Source organism: Myotis brandtii, unplaced genomic scaffold (assembly GCF_000412655.1).
Source record: "Myotis brandtii unplaced genomic scaffold, ASM41265v1 scaffold43, whole genome shotgun sequence".
In the NCBI taxonomy this organism is placed as follows: Eukaryota; Metazoa; Chordata; class Mammalia; order Chiroptera; family Vespertilionidae; genus Myotis; species Myotis brandtii.
Genome location: NW_005366455.1, coordinates 5,098,676 through 5,114,331, shown reverse-complemented (window position 1 = coordinate 5,114,331; position 15,656 = coordinate 5,098,676). Strand labels below are relative to the sequence as shown.

The 15,656-nt window shown below is 40.3% G+C and overlaps 1 protein-coding gene across 13 annotated transcripts in view; it reads left to right on the top strand.

Moving 5' to 3' along the window:
• Window positions 1-9,455, top strand: part of ABI2 (abl-interactor 2) — a 66,395-nt gene extending 56,940 nt beyond the window's left edge. For all 13 annotated transcript variants that reach the window (XM_014546103.1, XM_005874244.2, XM_014546111.1 and 10 more), the window contains one exon: window positions 4,730-9,455. In XM_014546103.1, coding sequence (XP_014401589.1) covers window positions 4,730-4,905 — 176 coding nt within the window. In that variant the 3' untranslated portion in view covers window positions 4,906-9,455. The remainder of the gene's footprint in view (window positions 1-4,729) is intronic.
• The last annotated feature ends 6,201 nt before the right edge of the window (window positions 9,456-15,656 follow it).

The window sequence follows — 15,656 nt, the reverse complement described above, 5'->3', positions numbered from 1 at the left end:
AAACCTGGAAACAACCCAAATGTTTTTAAACTGGTGAATAAATTAATTGTGGGATATATCCATGTATTCAATGAAATACTGTTCAGTGAAAAGGAACAAACTCCTGTTATAAGCAACAATGTGGACGGATTTCAAGTGTCACTCTAATGAAAAAGGCCAAAAAAGACTCTTACTTTATGACTCCATCTACATGAAATCTAGATCAGTGGCTTTCAGGGACCGGTGCTGGTGGATGAAGGAATTCACACCGGGGCATAAGGAAATTGGGGGGTGATGGGCATGTTGTATCTGATGATTGTGGTCGTCGTTATACATTTATCATATATACAGGTGCATACATTTGTGAAAACTCATTGAATTCTGCAATTAAATGCATGTGTTTTGTATCTAAATTAATACCTCATTAAAGCTGTTTTTTAAGGCGGGAGAAAAGAGCCCAAGGTACTACACTAGGCTGTGGCCTTAGGCATTGACATGTTTTACAGATTCCTTAGCTGGTTTTAACACTGTCCTAGACAAAGTGATACCATTCCAGCCGCGGAAAACTACCTCAGTTATTCCTCAAGAGAAGAGCGCGATGAAGTTTTGCTTTCTAAAAATTGACTCTTTAGTGAACATGTTGTAAAAATCTGGAGAGATTTGTGAGAAGAAAGTAAGTTTGTTTTGAGTCTAAGGAACCCTGTAAAGTTGTAAAGAACATGCCTGAATTGTTCCCTAAACTGTTTTTAAAGGTTTGGCTTATTTCCGTTAAGTTCAAATCTTTCAAAACATGAAAACCAAATAAGCTCTTCCTTACTCTTTCTGGCAAAACAAAAACATAACCGACTGTGTTCAGCTTATGATGGCTCTTTTGCTTGTTGTGTGTGAATGTTAAGGTGTTGCCTACTGACTCGTTTTGCTATCTTAGACCTTAGGACCCGGTCTTAACCCGCCTGCTCATGTGAGTCACAGAGCGAGTGTTTAATACATCTGCCCCTGCAGGCCTATTAAATCAGAATCGGTGGGACTGCGTCAGAATTTTTAGAAATTCCTCAGGTAATTCCAGGGTTGAGAGCCACAGCCATAGGAGGCTTATTGTAACCCTTGATTACTGCCCGTCATGTGCCTGGCATAATGTAAGACTTAACTACATATGTAAGATAGTTTCCCCATCTTGCAGACTAGAAAATGATGTTAAAAGGTAATTTGTTATAGAATATAACAGAAAATGTTAGTGTTAGAGAAAAGACAGTATATCTTAATAGTTACTAATGATAATAAAAGAAGCTAACATTTATATGGGCTGTTTAACAGATACAAGCTCCGGGCTGGGTGTTGTATGTGCATTGCCTCATTTAATAGAACAGTGCTTTGAGGTGTTAGCACTATTCTAGTTTCCATTATACAGGTGAGTAAAAAGAAGTTTAGGGACGTTAATGTGTTCTGCGAACTAATAACTGGTAGAGCTGGCATTTGAACTCGGTGGTATAACTCCAGAGATCACATTCTTAGCCTTTCCTAAGCGGGGGCTTTGGCAGACCTGGGATTGATTGAGTCTTGGCTCTACAGTTTACTAGCATTAAATTCTTCTGTCACTTCCAAGCCATCTGTTCTTGTATTCCTCCAGCTCAATGATATAACTTCTTGGTAGAAGTATCAACAATGTATGGTAATTTATCAGATAACATTTCTGTCCTCATAAGACTATGACCGTTTGCCTTGTTCATCTTCCTATCTCTAAAAATCAGCATGAATGCTCCATTAACAATTGTCAGAAAATGAAGAGTTCCATTCATTCTGCTGGGGATCCCAGGAAGCTTGTCAGAGGACCTGGCATTTGTGATGTGCCCTGAATATGAAGATTTTCTCAGGCAGAGAGGGGAGCGAGCAAGGGGCCTCCAGGCCGAGGGGTCCTGAGTGAAGGCATGGCTGTTCAGCATGGTGAGCAGTGCCATGTGCAAGAGGACGTGGGTGGGTGTAGGGAGAGAGGGCCTGGGGTGTGCGTGTAAGAAGTTGTAATTGGGATGGAAGTCCTCGAGTACCATGCTGAGATGTTTGAATCTTTTTCCTTTTTTTAAAAATCTGATAGAAAATTGTGGAAGATTTTTACGCAGGTTAATGATAAGTTCCCATGTATTATATCCTTACTTAAAAACAATTACCTGATGACAGTGTAGAGTACATTAGAAAGGAAAGCAGGGCCCTGGCCGGTGTGGCTCAGTTGGTTGGAGCTTCGTCCTGTACACCAGAAGGTTGTGGGTTTGATGCCCAGTTGGGACATGTGCGAGAGGCAACTGGTCGATGTTTCTCGCTCACATCGATGTTTCTTTCTCTTTCTTACTCCCTTCCTCTCTCTAAGATCAATTAAAATTTTTTAAATAAAAGAAAAGAAGAAAGTAGGAGTTGGAAGACCAAGTTGGATACCTTTCTAAGGAAGAGCTGAGGACCTTAGCTACAGCAGTGTGCTGAAAACCTTGTTCCCATTCATAAGTTGATACAAATGGAAGCATTTTCTCATGTGGCACTGTCACTCAATTCTTTTACCTCCTTCTGAGTTACCTGCCAAAAGTAAAATAATGTTCCATCTTTAAACATGTTTTACATGTCAGCTGATAACTCCATTAGTCTTAATGTTTGTCTAAAGCAGCAGTTCTCAACCTGTGGGTCGCGACCCCTTTGGGGGTCGAACGACCCTTTCACAGGGGTCGCCTAAGACCATCAGAAAACACATATATAATTACATATTGTTTTTGTAATTAATCACTATGCTTTAATTATGTTCAATTTGTAACAATGAAGTTGGGGGTGACCACAACATGAGGAACTGTATTAACGGGTCGAGGCATTAGGAAGGTTGAGAACCACTGGTCTAAAGGAATGGAGCCACCTAACTTTCACTTGGAAAAAGTTGGGTTACTCAGTGGAGTAATTCTTTTTCAATATCACACGAAGATTTTGAGTTGTTTCTTTGACACCCAGAAGTCTTTTATACTTTAAAACAGTACACTGTACTAACAAGTAGGAGAATGATAGAGAGGAAATGAGAACTTTTGTGACTGATGCCTGGCTGAGGTATCATCTCAGGTCAGTTTTGGAAGCAATATTTATAAAACTTGGGACTCTAGAAGGAGTTTCCCCTAATCATCTGACACTCATACTGCGTGGAAAGTCTTCAGGTCCCCCTGGGTTAGGTATATTCCATAAGAAGACAGCTGCGGACAGACGGGCAGTGAGGGTGACGCTGGAGATGATGGAGGTGTTGGTTTTGAGCTTTAGGAGATGGAATTAGCAGGACTTAGGGACAGTCTCATTTGAATTATTTTTCATTGGGTTTGCATTTTGGTAAGCATCGAGTGTTAACTAAGAGTGATAGAGATTAGGTTGACTAGAAATAGTAAAGACTTTACATATCTTGTTTTCTTTTACTTTTATAGTTAAACTTTTTTGTCATTTAATATATATTTGTGTTTAGGGGTTTGGTTATGTTCTGAGATATACACACTAATTTCCTCCTAGGCCTCTCTGAAGTATTTTCTGACATTTAACAGGTCACTATAATGGTAAAACGCAGAGCTTAACAAAGCCATTTAGTTCTAAAGTAGGCCAGACACACAAATGAACTGGGCAAGCTGCACTATATCATAAACTCCTATTGTAGTTTGTTTCTTATTTGAGGTTTAAAGTTACATGAGAAACAAAGTCAGTATATGCTTCTCAGAATGATGGGTAGATGGAGATTGTTGTTGAGTGAAATTCTGAGTGATATAAAAAGATACAGAGGATCTCTTTACAGAATAGAGAAATCTGCCAGCCCAGCATAGCTCAGTGGTTGAGCATCAACCTGTGAACCAGGCATGGTTCAATTCCCAGGCAAAGCACGTGCCTGGATTACAGGCTCCATCCCCACTGGGGGGTGTGCAGGAGGCAGCCAGAGAATGATTCACTCTTCATCATTGATGTTTCTATCTCTCTGTTTCTCCCTTCCTCTCTGAAATAACAAACAATATATTTTTTTAAAAAGGTAAATCTTCAAGTGGATTTGAGCAATAGGCTCTCCCAGTTTAAATAAACTGTTGAGGTAGATGCAACAGGAGCCTGAGGCTGTCCCAGATAACATCTAAAGGCCCCAGTTACCAAATTATTTAAGCAAGGAAAGTTTCAGGAGAGCTTACAGGTACCTTGGTTTCCATGACACTTTTAGTGTGTTATGGGGATGTGTTAAATTGGTGGCATAATACCCCATGTGTTTGGAAAGAGTACATATATAATGGACCCCCAGCATTTGCACATAGAATTTGTGGGAACTCAACCACTATTGTACTCAGTGACTAGGCATGGGCTCCCATATCCCTTTAGTTCATCTCATCTTCTCACTTGCCTCTCATGGTGTGTGTCACTGCACTAGATAATTCTAATGTTGAAAGACATGTTTTGACATAACACAAGCTCAACTGAATAGTCATCTTTCCTGATTCTGGGATTGTCGCTCCTCAGTGAGGTATTTCTCCATAGGCTGCTGAAAGGTAACTTCACTGATTTTTTTTTTGCCATTTCAACTGCTTGGAACCTATCCTCCCCAAGAAGATGGGATCCCGTTACACAGGACTGGGTATCAGGAAAAGAAGGGATTTTGGTCTGTGTTTAGAAAGTCACTGAAGTGCTGTAAAAGTTGGGAAAGGATGGATATTCATTTGTTTGGTTCTATCTTTGTAGGAATATTACTTTTCACATCCTGTTTTTCCCCCTCTAGTTGTGGCAATTTATGATTATACAAAAGACAAGGAAGACGAGCTGTCTTTTCAGGAAGGAGCCATCATTTACGTCATCAAGAAGAACGACGATGGCTGGTACGAGGGCGTTATGAACGGAGTGACGGGGCTCTTCCCGGGGAATTATGTCGAGTCCATCATGCATTATTCCGAGTGAAGCTCCGCCACCATTTCCCTCCAGGAATAGGCAGGACTTCCCAGACTATCCCGAGGCCCTGGCCTTCCCCTCAGTGAAGTGAATGAAGGATACAAATGATAAAAACTACGTATGTGTTGTTGTTTTCGGTTTATCCCCCAGTATTAAAGCAAAAAGCAAACCTAATTGTGAACAAATGGATCTTTCTGTCATCATTTGTACTATGCTGAGCTGTCTGGATTGAAATAAAGTGACCATTTCTGAATATGTCAAGGAATAACAGCATAACTGTAAAACAAATCAGGTTAAGACTGATTCAGAGCAAAATCTGGGATCTTTCTCAGGAATACTGTGCACCATGGGGTATCTTCTGCAGAACCTGTGGCACTGGCTGTTCTTCAGTGCCTGTGCCAGAGGGTTAGCCTGTGGCCTGCTGCGTACTCCGCTTTCTTCCACCTGTATGAGGAGGGAACCGATATTTGAATACCATACTGAACCATGTTTAGTTGTTTCCGAGGGCTCATTTCCTGTCACAGGTGAATTCTGCACTCTCTCAGTACTTGCGCGTGCCAGAGTGAATGCTGAACTGACTTGCATCCCTTCATGTTTCTGTTTGTAGATGATGAAATGAGTCTCCCAACATTCTGAGGGTGGTTGGCAATGGCCAGTGTGACTTGAATGTGCTGCTGCTGCATGAGACTGCGTTGCAGAAAGGGCCAGCACACCAGTGTGTGACGCTGGCCGTGAAGGTGCTTAAGGTCCTGAAAAGATTGGACTGTAGAAACTGCTGCCCAAGAGGCATCCTAAGGCTTTGCCTTAGGCACTGGTTTGAGGAGCAGGATTTTGGAAGTTAGACCAACTGTTTACTTTCACTATTGAGAAAAACATTCTTTTTGGGGAAAATAGCAGTTATTTTCAAATTTCTTGATAGTCACTGGGAATAAAAGGCTTGCTACTGTAATCTTGGTGATACTAATGGCCAGTGTTAGCTGCTGCTGAGTTCTTTACTCACTTGACTTTAGAAAAGGGAAATACTCGCTTGGTTTTGTGGTTGGTCTTGGAAGTAGCTTCCTTTGGTAAGAATTTGAACTTGTATCTCAGACTAAGAATAGTGGGGTAAGGCCAAATATTTATCCAATTACATAGATTAAAAACTGATAGGACTTTGCAATACAGCACTTTTTTTTATCTGCCCAATTATAGCTTCAAGTTCAGTGGAGTCGGTAAGTCAGATGGCTTCAATCATTTCTGTAATCAGTATAAGAAATGTTTTAAAAATCCAGGAGGGCTTTGCTGCTCAGCAGGTGAAACTCGGGGATAAAGCAGCTCATGGTCAGGCCCACGCTGTGATGGGCTCTTCCCAGTCCCAGTGACTTGGCCAGAGAGAGCTTTGCCCGGCGACTTCCCTGTGCGGGGTTCAAAGGGGAGAGGTAATAGCTGCATATACAGTTGACCCTTGAACAACACCAACACGGGTGATAACTGCACAGGTCCACTTACACGTGGATTTTTTCAAGAAATATACAGTCGGCCCTCCGTATCCCTGGATTTTGTATCTGCATATTCAACCAGTTATGAATGAAAGCAGTATTTTCAGTCTGCAGTTGGGAACCACAGATGGGGAGAACCAGCTGTGTGCATGGTTTTGTCATTTTGTATAAGGGGACTGCGGCATCCAAGGATTTTGGGGTGTGTGTGTGTGTGTCCTGGAACCAGTCCCCCCTCAATAAAGAGGGCTGACTGTAGTAGTTAAGTTGTGGGGAGTCAAGTTATAGGTGGATTTTCAATTGCCTGGGTCTCAGGGTCCCTAACTCCTGTGCTGTTCAAGGGTCAACTGTGCTTCACATGTAAGCCTTGAACATGAACTAGTGCAGCTAGAGGACTTGACTGAAAATGGACATGGTGGTAGTGTGCGAGGGAACTCAGATGGTGCAGGCAGAATATTCCAGTCGTGAGTCTATCAGAGCACAAAACTTCACCATTTTACTGAGACCCAGATACACAGGTCCCTTGTCAAGACTTTTTGTTGTAAAGTTGAAGGCCCCGCCCCCACACACACACATACATTGCAAGTCAGCTATTTTGCCTTTAGCTCCCTTTAACACTTTGAATTTGGCTTTGCCTCCATGTTTTTGTGAGGTCATCCCAACATCCGTTATCCTGTTTTCCTTTGAAGTAATGGCCTTGAGTGTCCTCCGAGCTGTCGGCTTCGTTATGAACCCAACCTATACTACACTTGGACAGATTACGCTCTTCTTGGTGTTGGTGTATAACTAGGAAAATCTTTAAAATTAGATGTTCCAATTATTTATTTAAATACCTTTTTGCTGAGAAAGCTTAGTGGATTTAATAAGAAGGAATTTTGAAATCCAGCAAATAGTTCCATACCTCACACCGATGGCAGACAACTGTGCAACCAGAGTTGGTGGTGGCTGCTTGCCTGTTGGACTGAGGCGAGCAGATGCTGGTGGTGACGGCCGCAGGCAGCAGGGGATCCACGGGTCAGCTGACTTTTTCCTTTATTATTTAATACTAATGTGTGATTTTAAAAAACATGTTTGATTTTCTGCATACTTTAAATTTTTGTACAGTTTGATTTCCATATATTGTCTTGGAAGGATACTATGTAACGATGGGCCAGGCCTACAGTAATGGGAGACCTTTAATGTATGTGATATTTTATAGGTTGCATGCTATTAATAGTCTGTGACGTTAGTATTTCTTGTTTTATTGTCAGTTTCCCCATTTATCTTTTTATAAATGAGATGAGATAGTGGGCAGTAGGAATTCCAAATGAATGTAGAAATCTCACATGCTACATGATATTGTGGCAAAGGGGATCCAAGTCTAAATCTGCTGACAAGCAAGCAACATTATCAGGATAGAATCTAATGGGAGAGGGAATTTTTTTTTCCTTTTTGACTTACTGTCCATTTCCTGTTTTCTTAAAAAAAAAAAAAAAGGAACAACTTTTAAGTCACTCCTTTTAATCAACTTATTTTTTGGTACAGTTGTTTGAAAGGCCATGGTGGTATGAATCAAAATACTTTTGTCATTGACCTAAAGGCAGTAAATCAGAAACAAAAAGTATCAACGTGTCAAAATCTAGACCTAAGAGATTCAGCCTGCTGTGTTTAAAATAAATAGGAATCTTTTCTTCAGTATTTTCCATCTTTTGGCTATTTGCTGTCTATCTCCCTCAGGACCACTGTAGAGTTTGCAAGGGCCTGCTGCTGTGCTGTGTATTCCTGGAGGTCACCAGGTGGGGCGTTTTTCCCTCCCTGTCCTTTCCCCTTCTGCTTGTTTATTACCCAACTAGAATGTCTTATTCGCCTTCCCAGGGATTTCTGTAATGTAGCTGTGCTCCTTGGCAGTCTTAGGTTGATTGAAGATGATTTGAGAGGCTTCAAAATGATGGTAGTTGGCTTTTATCCTTTCGTGTCCGTTTTAGCAGGTTACCATTCTGCATTAGGAACTATTTTCAAATTATTTTATTTCTGCTCAGTGGAGAGCAGGGCCCCCTTTCCCTTTGAAAAGGATTCGATGGAGGAATTGGCAGGTGACTGCCCGATCTCTGAATGGGGACCTGCCTGAATCACTTCTGAACTACTCGGACCAGAAACGCTTGATTGGTGATTTCCCTCACATGATTTATTTAGGATCATAGCTTTAGAGCTAGAAGAGATTGTAGTTCAGTCTCATTTTACCGAAGAGGTTAGATGGTTCATTTCGGATAAGAGCTAAATTAATAATGGTAGTTTTTGACTCTGCCGCTCGTTACTATTTCTAGTGTCTTAAATGAATATGCTGTATGTTTCTTCAAAAATTAAGATTCTCCTGGATGTCTTCAGGAAGATACTTGAAAAGCTATTATTTCAGTTAATACCACCACAGTATTCATTAAAGTAAACTTGTTTAAAGGCGTGTACTAACTGCAACCTTAATAACTACTCAGTACAAATGGCCTTTTCCATTAGGTGGATGTAGCAGAAACGTTCTTTCAGCACTGGTAGGAGCACAGCAAGCAGCCTTATAAAACAGGTTTTCGTTAAACAGACATTGCGGTCATTACCTTAGATTTACTTCATGCTGATTTTTGTTCCTATTTCTTATTGAGAATCGATCACATAATTCTTTAAAGGACAAATAATCCTTGCTAAATATCTTGAGATTTTTTTTTTTCTTTAGTAAACAAAAAAGCATCCCAAAACCAAAAAACTTATTTTCACATTAAAATGGAAATGTCTTTTGCAACTTCAGAATGCTATGAAAAAGCAGTTTTTATAATATTTTGTGTCCCTGAATCTTTTATCTTAACTAAATGGTTTACAAAGAGAAGGTAAACAATCTGTGATCTGGCCAGTTGTACTTTTAGCTCCCAGAGAGAAGGTTGGTGTTGTGAGTAAAAACCACGCAGGAAAACTTGAGGGAGCATCGTTGCCGGTAATGTTCGTGTGTGTGCCATTAAACCACCTCCATGCGTGGGGGAGCATTCACTTCTTAATTTTGAAATTGTATTTGGAATTGTTGCTGTGTACTAAGAACTGACCTAAATAAAATTCCACAAAGTATCTAAGTGTTTTGTGAATTATTTATGCAAGTAACCTCCTTTCTTTCTAAGGTGGTATATAACAAGTGTGGAGAGAATCCTTCCTAACTGACCTAAATAAAATTCCACAAAGTATCTAAGTGTTTTGTGAATTATTTATGCAAGTAACCTCCTTTCTTTGGAGAGAATCCTTCCCGTTGCTCCAAACCAGCAGCTCCTTTTTAGTAAGTAAGTCTTCAAACTTCAAATATTTAAAATGTTGAGCCTTAAAAGAATTTTCATCTCTGTGAAATTTCTTCAAGACAGCTGTTTTCTATCACTATTTTTGCTGTAGGTGAACCTAAAGTTTTATGATCACTTTTCCCCTAGTTTCGGTAAATGATAAAGTGATTTGTAAATACACCTTTATACATACCTTGACATAGCAGTCCAACATAATTGTGATACCCAAGTTTTGAACAAAAAGGATCCCTTTTGTACTAGTTTGTACTTCTGTTTAAAAGAAAAAAACATCTATTTAACAACCAAAGCGCCCTAGTTTGTGTACTTAAAGATTAACCATTTGAACACTTCAAATTGTATTTTACTTTCACACTTAATTTGTTCTTACTGCACAACCTATTTAGGGTACCCCAACATAAATAGCAAAACCAGGTTCTTAATGGTGCCGATCCACAAACAGTCAAGTGAAGTCCCCATGTTTAAACGAAATCTATGTATTATTTTTATTAAGGGTTGGGTAAGCTGACATAGTGAAAACATGTAACTGGAAAACAAATTTACACTGACTGACTACTGTCCTAAGCCATTACAATACTTCACTGGCAAGAGTAACTTGGAAAATAACTTAATCTAGCAGTAGAACAAAAACATCGTCAGTAGTACTGTATATATCTCTCTCATATATATATCTATATATATCTATAGGTTTGCACAATCAGGGAGCAAGGCACATAATGAAATGAGAGCGTACATTTAAACAAGAAAATAATAGCAACAAAGCTGAAAGAAAAATTGTAACTTCATCTTCACCGAGCTGTGCATAATCATTTGAATAATGTCCTCTATCGGCTACTTTATAATGCAGTTCCTTTTGTCGTCTTTTCATGCTTTAAAAAAGTACATTCCTATGTTGTATCTATTTACTTATTTATAGCAAAGCTTCCCACAGCCTACATGTCAATGTGATCCTTGATTTAACTTTTTAAAGAAATGGGAAGAGAGGGAGCAATCCCAGTTAAATATTATGTGCAATTTTCCTTTAAAATAGTAAACAATGTTTTTACACCATTTAGCACAAGCTAATGATATTTTATTTTAAATGTACATTTCTATAAAAGGAGTTCACTAGTGACTGACAATAAAATTAAACATCATTTGAAACATTCCAGTTAATGCTTACCTTCTAGGAGAGATTATTTACAAGTAAAGGAAAAATATAGAGACAGCAATCATGGACAATGGCAGTTTTTGGTATTAGGTTACCATAAATTCAACAGTGGAAACAGTGGATAGTTCCAAAGATGCTGAGGTGTTCCCCTCTAAGTGCTGCAAGCATATTCTGCCTAAGAAAGCTTCAGCATTTATGAGCTGAGCTAGGTGTCAACAGCTGTCTGTGACCAACACACTCACTTCTGTCTTTGGTAGAAAGCAGCCAGTCCTCGTTAGGCAGATGGAGCCATCTCTTGTGAGATAGTAACTTTTTCTATTTTTGCATAAACTAGAAATACCTTCCTTTTCACTAGCACCTCAAAATTTACTTGTTAGGTTTTTTTTAATGCTATTCCTCCCAAAGAGTTCAAGGCACTGGGGATTATAGCAGATACTGTTTTCTCTTCAAAATGGTTCATTACTCGAACAAGCAAAGGGCAAACCAATTGGAGATTTTTCCCCCTTCTAGTGTTTATCAAGTATATTGTTTGCTTATTTTTGTTTAGCAAGTTTATTTTACAGATAAATATCAGATTTCTTTTACATATAGACCTTCCAAGGATACAACAATAACGGAGCACTTAGTTAAGGGATAGACCGGTAAGGTGTAGAAATGTACTTCTCTTGAATTTTTAAAGGAAAATAAACCTTGAAAGATAGTGGGATATTTCTGTTCTACTCGCCTCTCTGTGGATCAGATCTCAACCTTATGAGCAGTCCCATATCCCTGCAGGATCAGGGATATCCTGCTTTATACAAACGATGTAAAGTGTATAGAACACAACTCAAAGTGCCAAAAGGTGCTTGCAACCTAAAGTGATTTTTAGAGATAGAATCCTCTCATCAAGTGTATAAATCCAATTATTCCTATTTCACTTAAAGCAAGTCAGGGTCATTCAGGTTTACTTGGTCTAAATGTGAATAAAATCTGAGATTACATCAGTTTTCTAAACATATCTATAGATGACATGTTTTAAAAATTTGGTAACATAAAACTAAGAAAACAGTTTTTTACGCATTTAAAAATTTTAACGCGTTTATGTTTTTAAAATAAAATTAAGAGAAGAAGAAAGGCGACAAACAGTTCTGTTGGTGACCTGATAGTCAAATCAAACCAATCCACATCATTACCTGAGAATTTTTTCAGGCTAAATTTATGACATCACATTTTTGACACAAGCTTATTAACAACTATTTTCCCAGGATAGCAGCTTCTGAAACTCTAATGGGATGCACAGCTCCTATGAACTTTGATCTGCGTTGTCGCTCTAATTTTATTTAAACTTTCTTGATAACCTCAGCACTGTTTTCAGTGCAGTAAACTTACATAGAGAGGGACTTCTAAGATAGTTCACAGCCCTTAGCAGAATATGCCCTCAGTGGCCAGCAGCACCTTGATTTCAGAGGACTGGAAAACACCGTGTCCACATTACTTTGTTTGAAATTTTCTGATTAAAATCGTGTCCTATAACTTGTAAGAGTCAGCAATCTTTCTCATTTTAAAAAGTCTCAAATTTTAAAAATCCAATTTATCGTTAAGTGGGCATCTGTAAAAACCTTAAGAATAGTTAAAAAAGAAAAAAATATATAGTTACTTTTCCCAAGTGAGAATTATAGTAGCTAAGGGGAAAAAATGTATTTATTCGAGTAATAAAAGCCAAGCTGGTAACATTTCAATAGAGAATAGCTTAACATTTATATTAATGCCTATAAACCTGATCTACGTTGTAGCTGACTTCAGAGTTGGTACCAAAATGTTAATTATAGGGTGATTGACACCCTCAAGTTAACCAAGTCACTAGCTCTAATAGGCAACTGTCTGCACTGCCTTCCACAGGATGTTCGTCCACATTCAGTACAGCCCAGTCAGCTGTCCAGACTTACTTCTTTGACCTGGGGAATCTATGCTGTTGAGCAGGAGGCAGTGGAAGAAGGCACAGAACTAGTGTCATCTGGCAGTAGGGTTTACCATGCACACACCAGAGAAAATAAAAATAGTCTCAAAAACAAAACACCCACAAAACTTCATCCCAATAAAAATCCAAATTAAAAAACTCCATCAGGGAGCTAAAATACTGGAAGTATAATCTAAAGTGTTATTATTTTTTTATGATTCAGTTGTTTCACCATGACATAGATAATAGCCTTTTCCATCTTTGGAGAAATGTAAACAGCCTGTTGTCAGACATGCCAATGGATTGGGGTATAAATGACAGTTCCTCCCTGACCCAGCTCTCTTCTGGGTGTCCCTAGTGTTGTTCTGCTCTTTCAGGAGAATGATGCACCAAAAGCATCAGTCTAGGAGGGCTGTCGTCAGCACTGACACAGCAAGAAGTCCCAGGAAAGCCCGCACTGAAAAAGAACAGGCTGTACCTTAGGGTTCAAATCATTGATTGAGGGTATGTTACAAAAGTTGAAATTGTCCACCTTCATGTAAAAATGACACCACCACAGTAAAAACCCCTAGTGAATATGTCATTGGATTCCTATTCCTAATAGCTCTTTTACTTCACAAATAAGGGTGATTCTTAGAATATAAAACTGCAGGCAGAGACTGGGAAATTATTTCACTCATGATTCACACTGAAGCTTGGCAATCTGTACTCAAATGTTATCCAAATTGCTGTGCATGCCTAAATCAACAATGCAGGTGTGGTAAAGGTCACTTCATAAGCATAACGATATCAAGCACACAGACCTTGTGAACAATTGAAAAGACCCAAAAAGTATCTTTTAAAGAAGCAGGGCTTTAAAAAATGCACAATGGTATATGTTCTTAGTGCTCTATAAGCACATGAATATATTAAACAATATCCTGCAGACGTGGCAATGGAGAGGTGGGTGCCATTTACTCTAGGATGCAGCCCTTCATTGGAGTGGGTTATATGGGTATCTGGACACTGCATACTTAACTTTCACTTACTCTCTAATTCCTGTCTGCTCCACTGCATGGGCACATTTTTCCTTATGGGACAGTGTCGGAGGTCTCTGCCCTGGTCATCCTGAGCCACAACAGGCAGACCTTCATTACCAGATGTGCTCACTCATCGCTCCTGGGGGAGCTAGTCTTTGTTCTTTTGTTTAAGAGCAGCTCTGAGACTGCGTTTTATTCCTAATGGTCAATTTATCACATTTTTCTCAGATACAAAAGAAAATTCACAGGGGAAAAAAAAGCACATGAAGTGTAGCATGAAGCATACAGGACTACTGAGTCATCAGAGCAGTGATTTCTGTTATGCCAAACTGCACATGCATAATATGTAATGCCACTCACTGTGCTTGGACTACACTACTCCCTAGAACACCTGGGAACCGGACAACTCCCCACCTGGCTGCAGCAGGCGTCTTCCTTTCCCTCCCTCTGTGATGGTCTCACACTTACGGAGATTCTTTGTATTACACATTACAATCCCTGTACAACCTGATTAATGATACTGCACAGGGGCCATTTGTTCCTTTTGTAATCACCCCAACCTTCTAGAGAGCAATATAGACATTTCAGAAGGTGATTTTTTTGTTTTTCACGATGATGCACTATATTGGACATAGGATGGGAATACTTGATATAGCAACGGTTACAGATCCCTAAGATCAACATCTACCTAAAGCACACACTTAGAAGATAACTAGTGACCCAAAGACATCCTGGACTGAGCATTGCAGGGCACTGTGTCGGATAGTTCTTACGTGAGTCAAAGCAAGGATCGTGAAGCCACGCTTGATGAAGCTTCACAGAGCCCATGGAAGGATTCCAACAGCATAAAAACACCCAAGATTACAGTACTACATTATCCACGTGTTGTAGGCAAAGAGCTTACCTGTGGGAACACGTCCCAGGTTCAGCGGTCACTGCAGCTGCACTGCAACTGGAATGGTGGTTCCCGCACAGCTGTGCAGTGACTGAAATTTCCCCCCACCGCACTGGTGACCCGTTCTATGGAGCTGAAAGTTTCCTGATTAAAGTGCCCCTTTATGTACAGTAATGAAGTGTCAATCAAGCAGTTCTAACTTCAGCCAACCGGGGAAAAACAAAAGCCCTACTGAGACACCAAACGTCGTGGCTGTCTTCTCAGACTGAGAAACAGCACATTACACGTGTACTCCTCAGTACACAGTAACATGCACAGGTAGCCGCACATGGAGACTTACAATATACCTTCTAAAGTCATCAGAAGTTGTTTTGGTCCAATCCACATGACAGATAATAGAAATCGCAAGGGACAGGACACATCCCCTTCCACGCCTCTTCTGCCCAAAATACACAAAACCCACTTTCAGATTATGAAAGGGAATAAATAGAATCACTCCCAGCTATATATACGCATATATATATACACGCACTTATATACACACACTGTAGAGGTATGTACACACACACGCACACAGCTGGACACTACCTGAATAACATACCAGAAGGCTCCGACACCTGAATTCCTAGATGACCAGGCGAGCTGATTGTAGAACTGATTACAGAAACCATGACAGTGAAGACCTGCGGTAGCTACCAGTCTCTCGAGAGCTTGGTGTTCTGGTCTCTCTTAGGGGGGGCAGGTGGGGGTCCCCTCCGCAAGGTTGCATAGCCTGATATGTGGCTGCCGCCGTAGCCAGCTTTCCGCTGATCAGAAAGCAGTTCGGGGGGCGGCGGGGGCAATGCCATGTCGTCCATGGTGGCCGTGGGCTCTGCTCTGGACGCGCGGGAGGAGGAGAGCGAGCCGTGCCGCGTGATGGACTTGCGCTGCAGTGTCCGGTTGAGGTCGGCCAGGAACCCGGGCTGGACCCCGAGGCCGGCTGG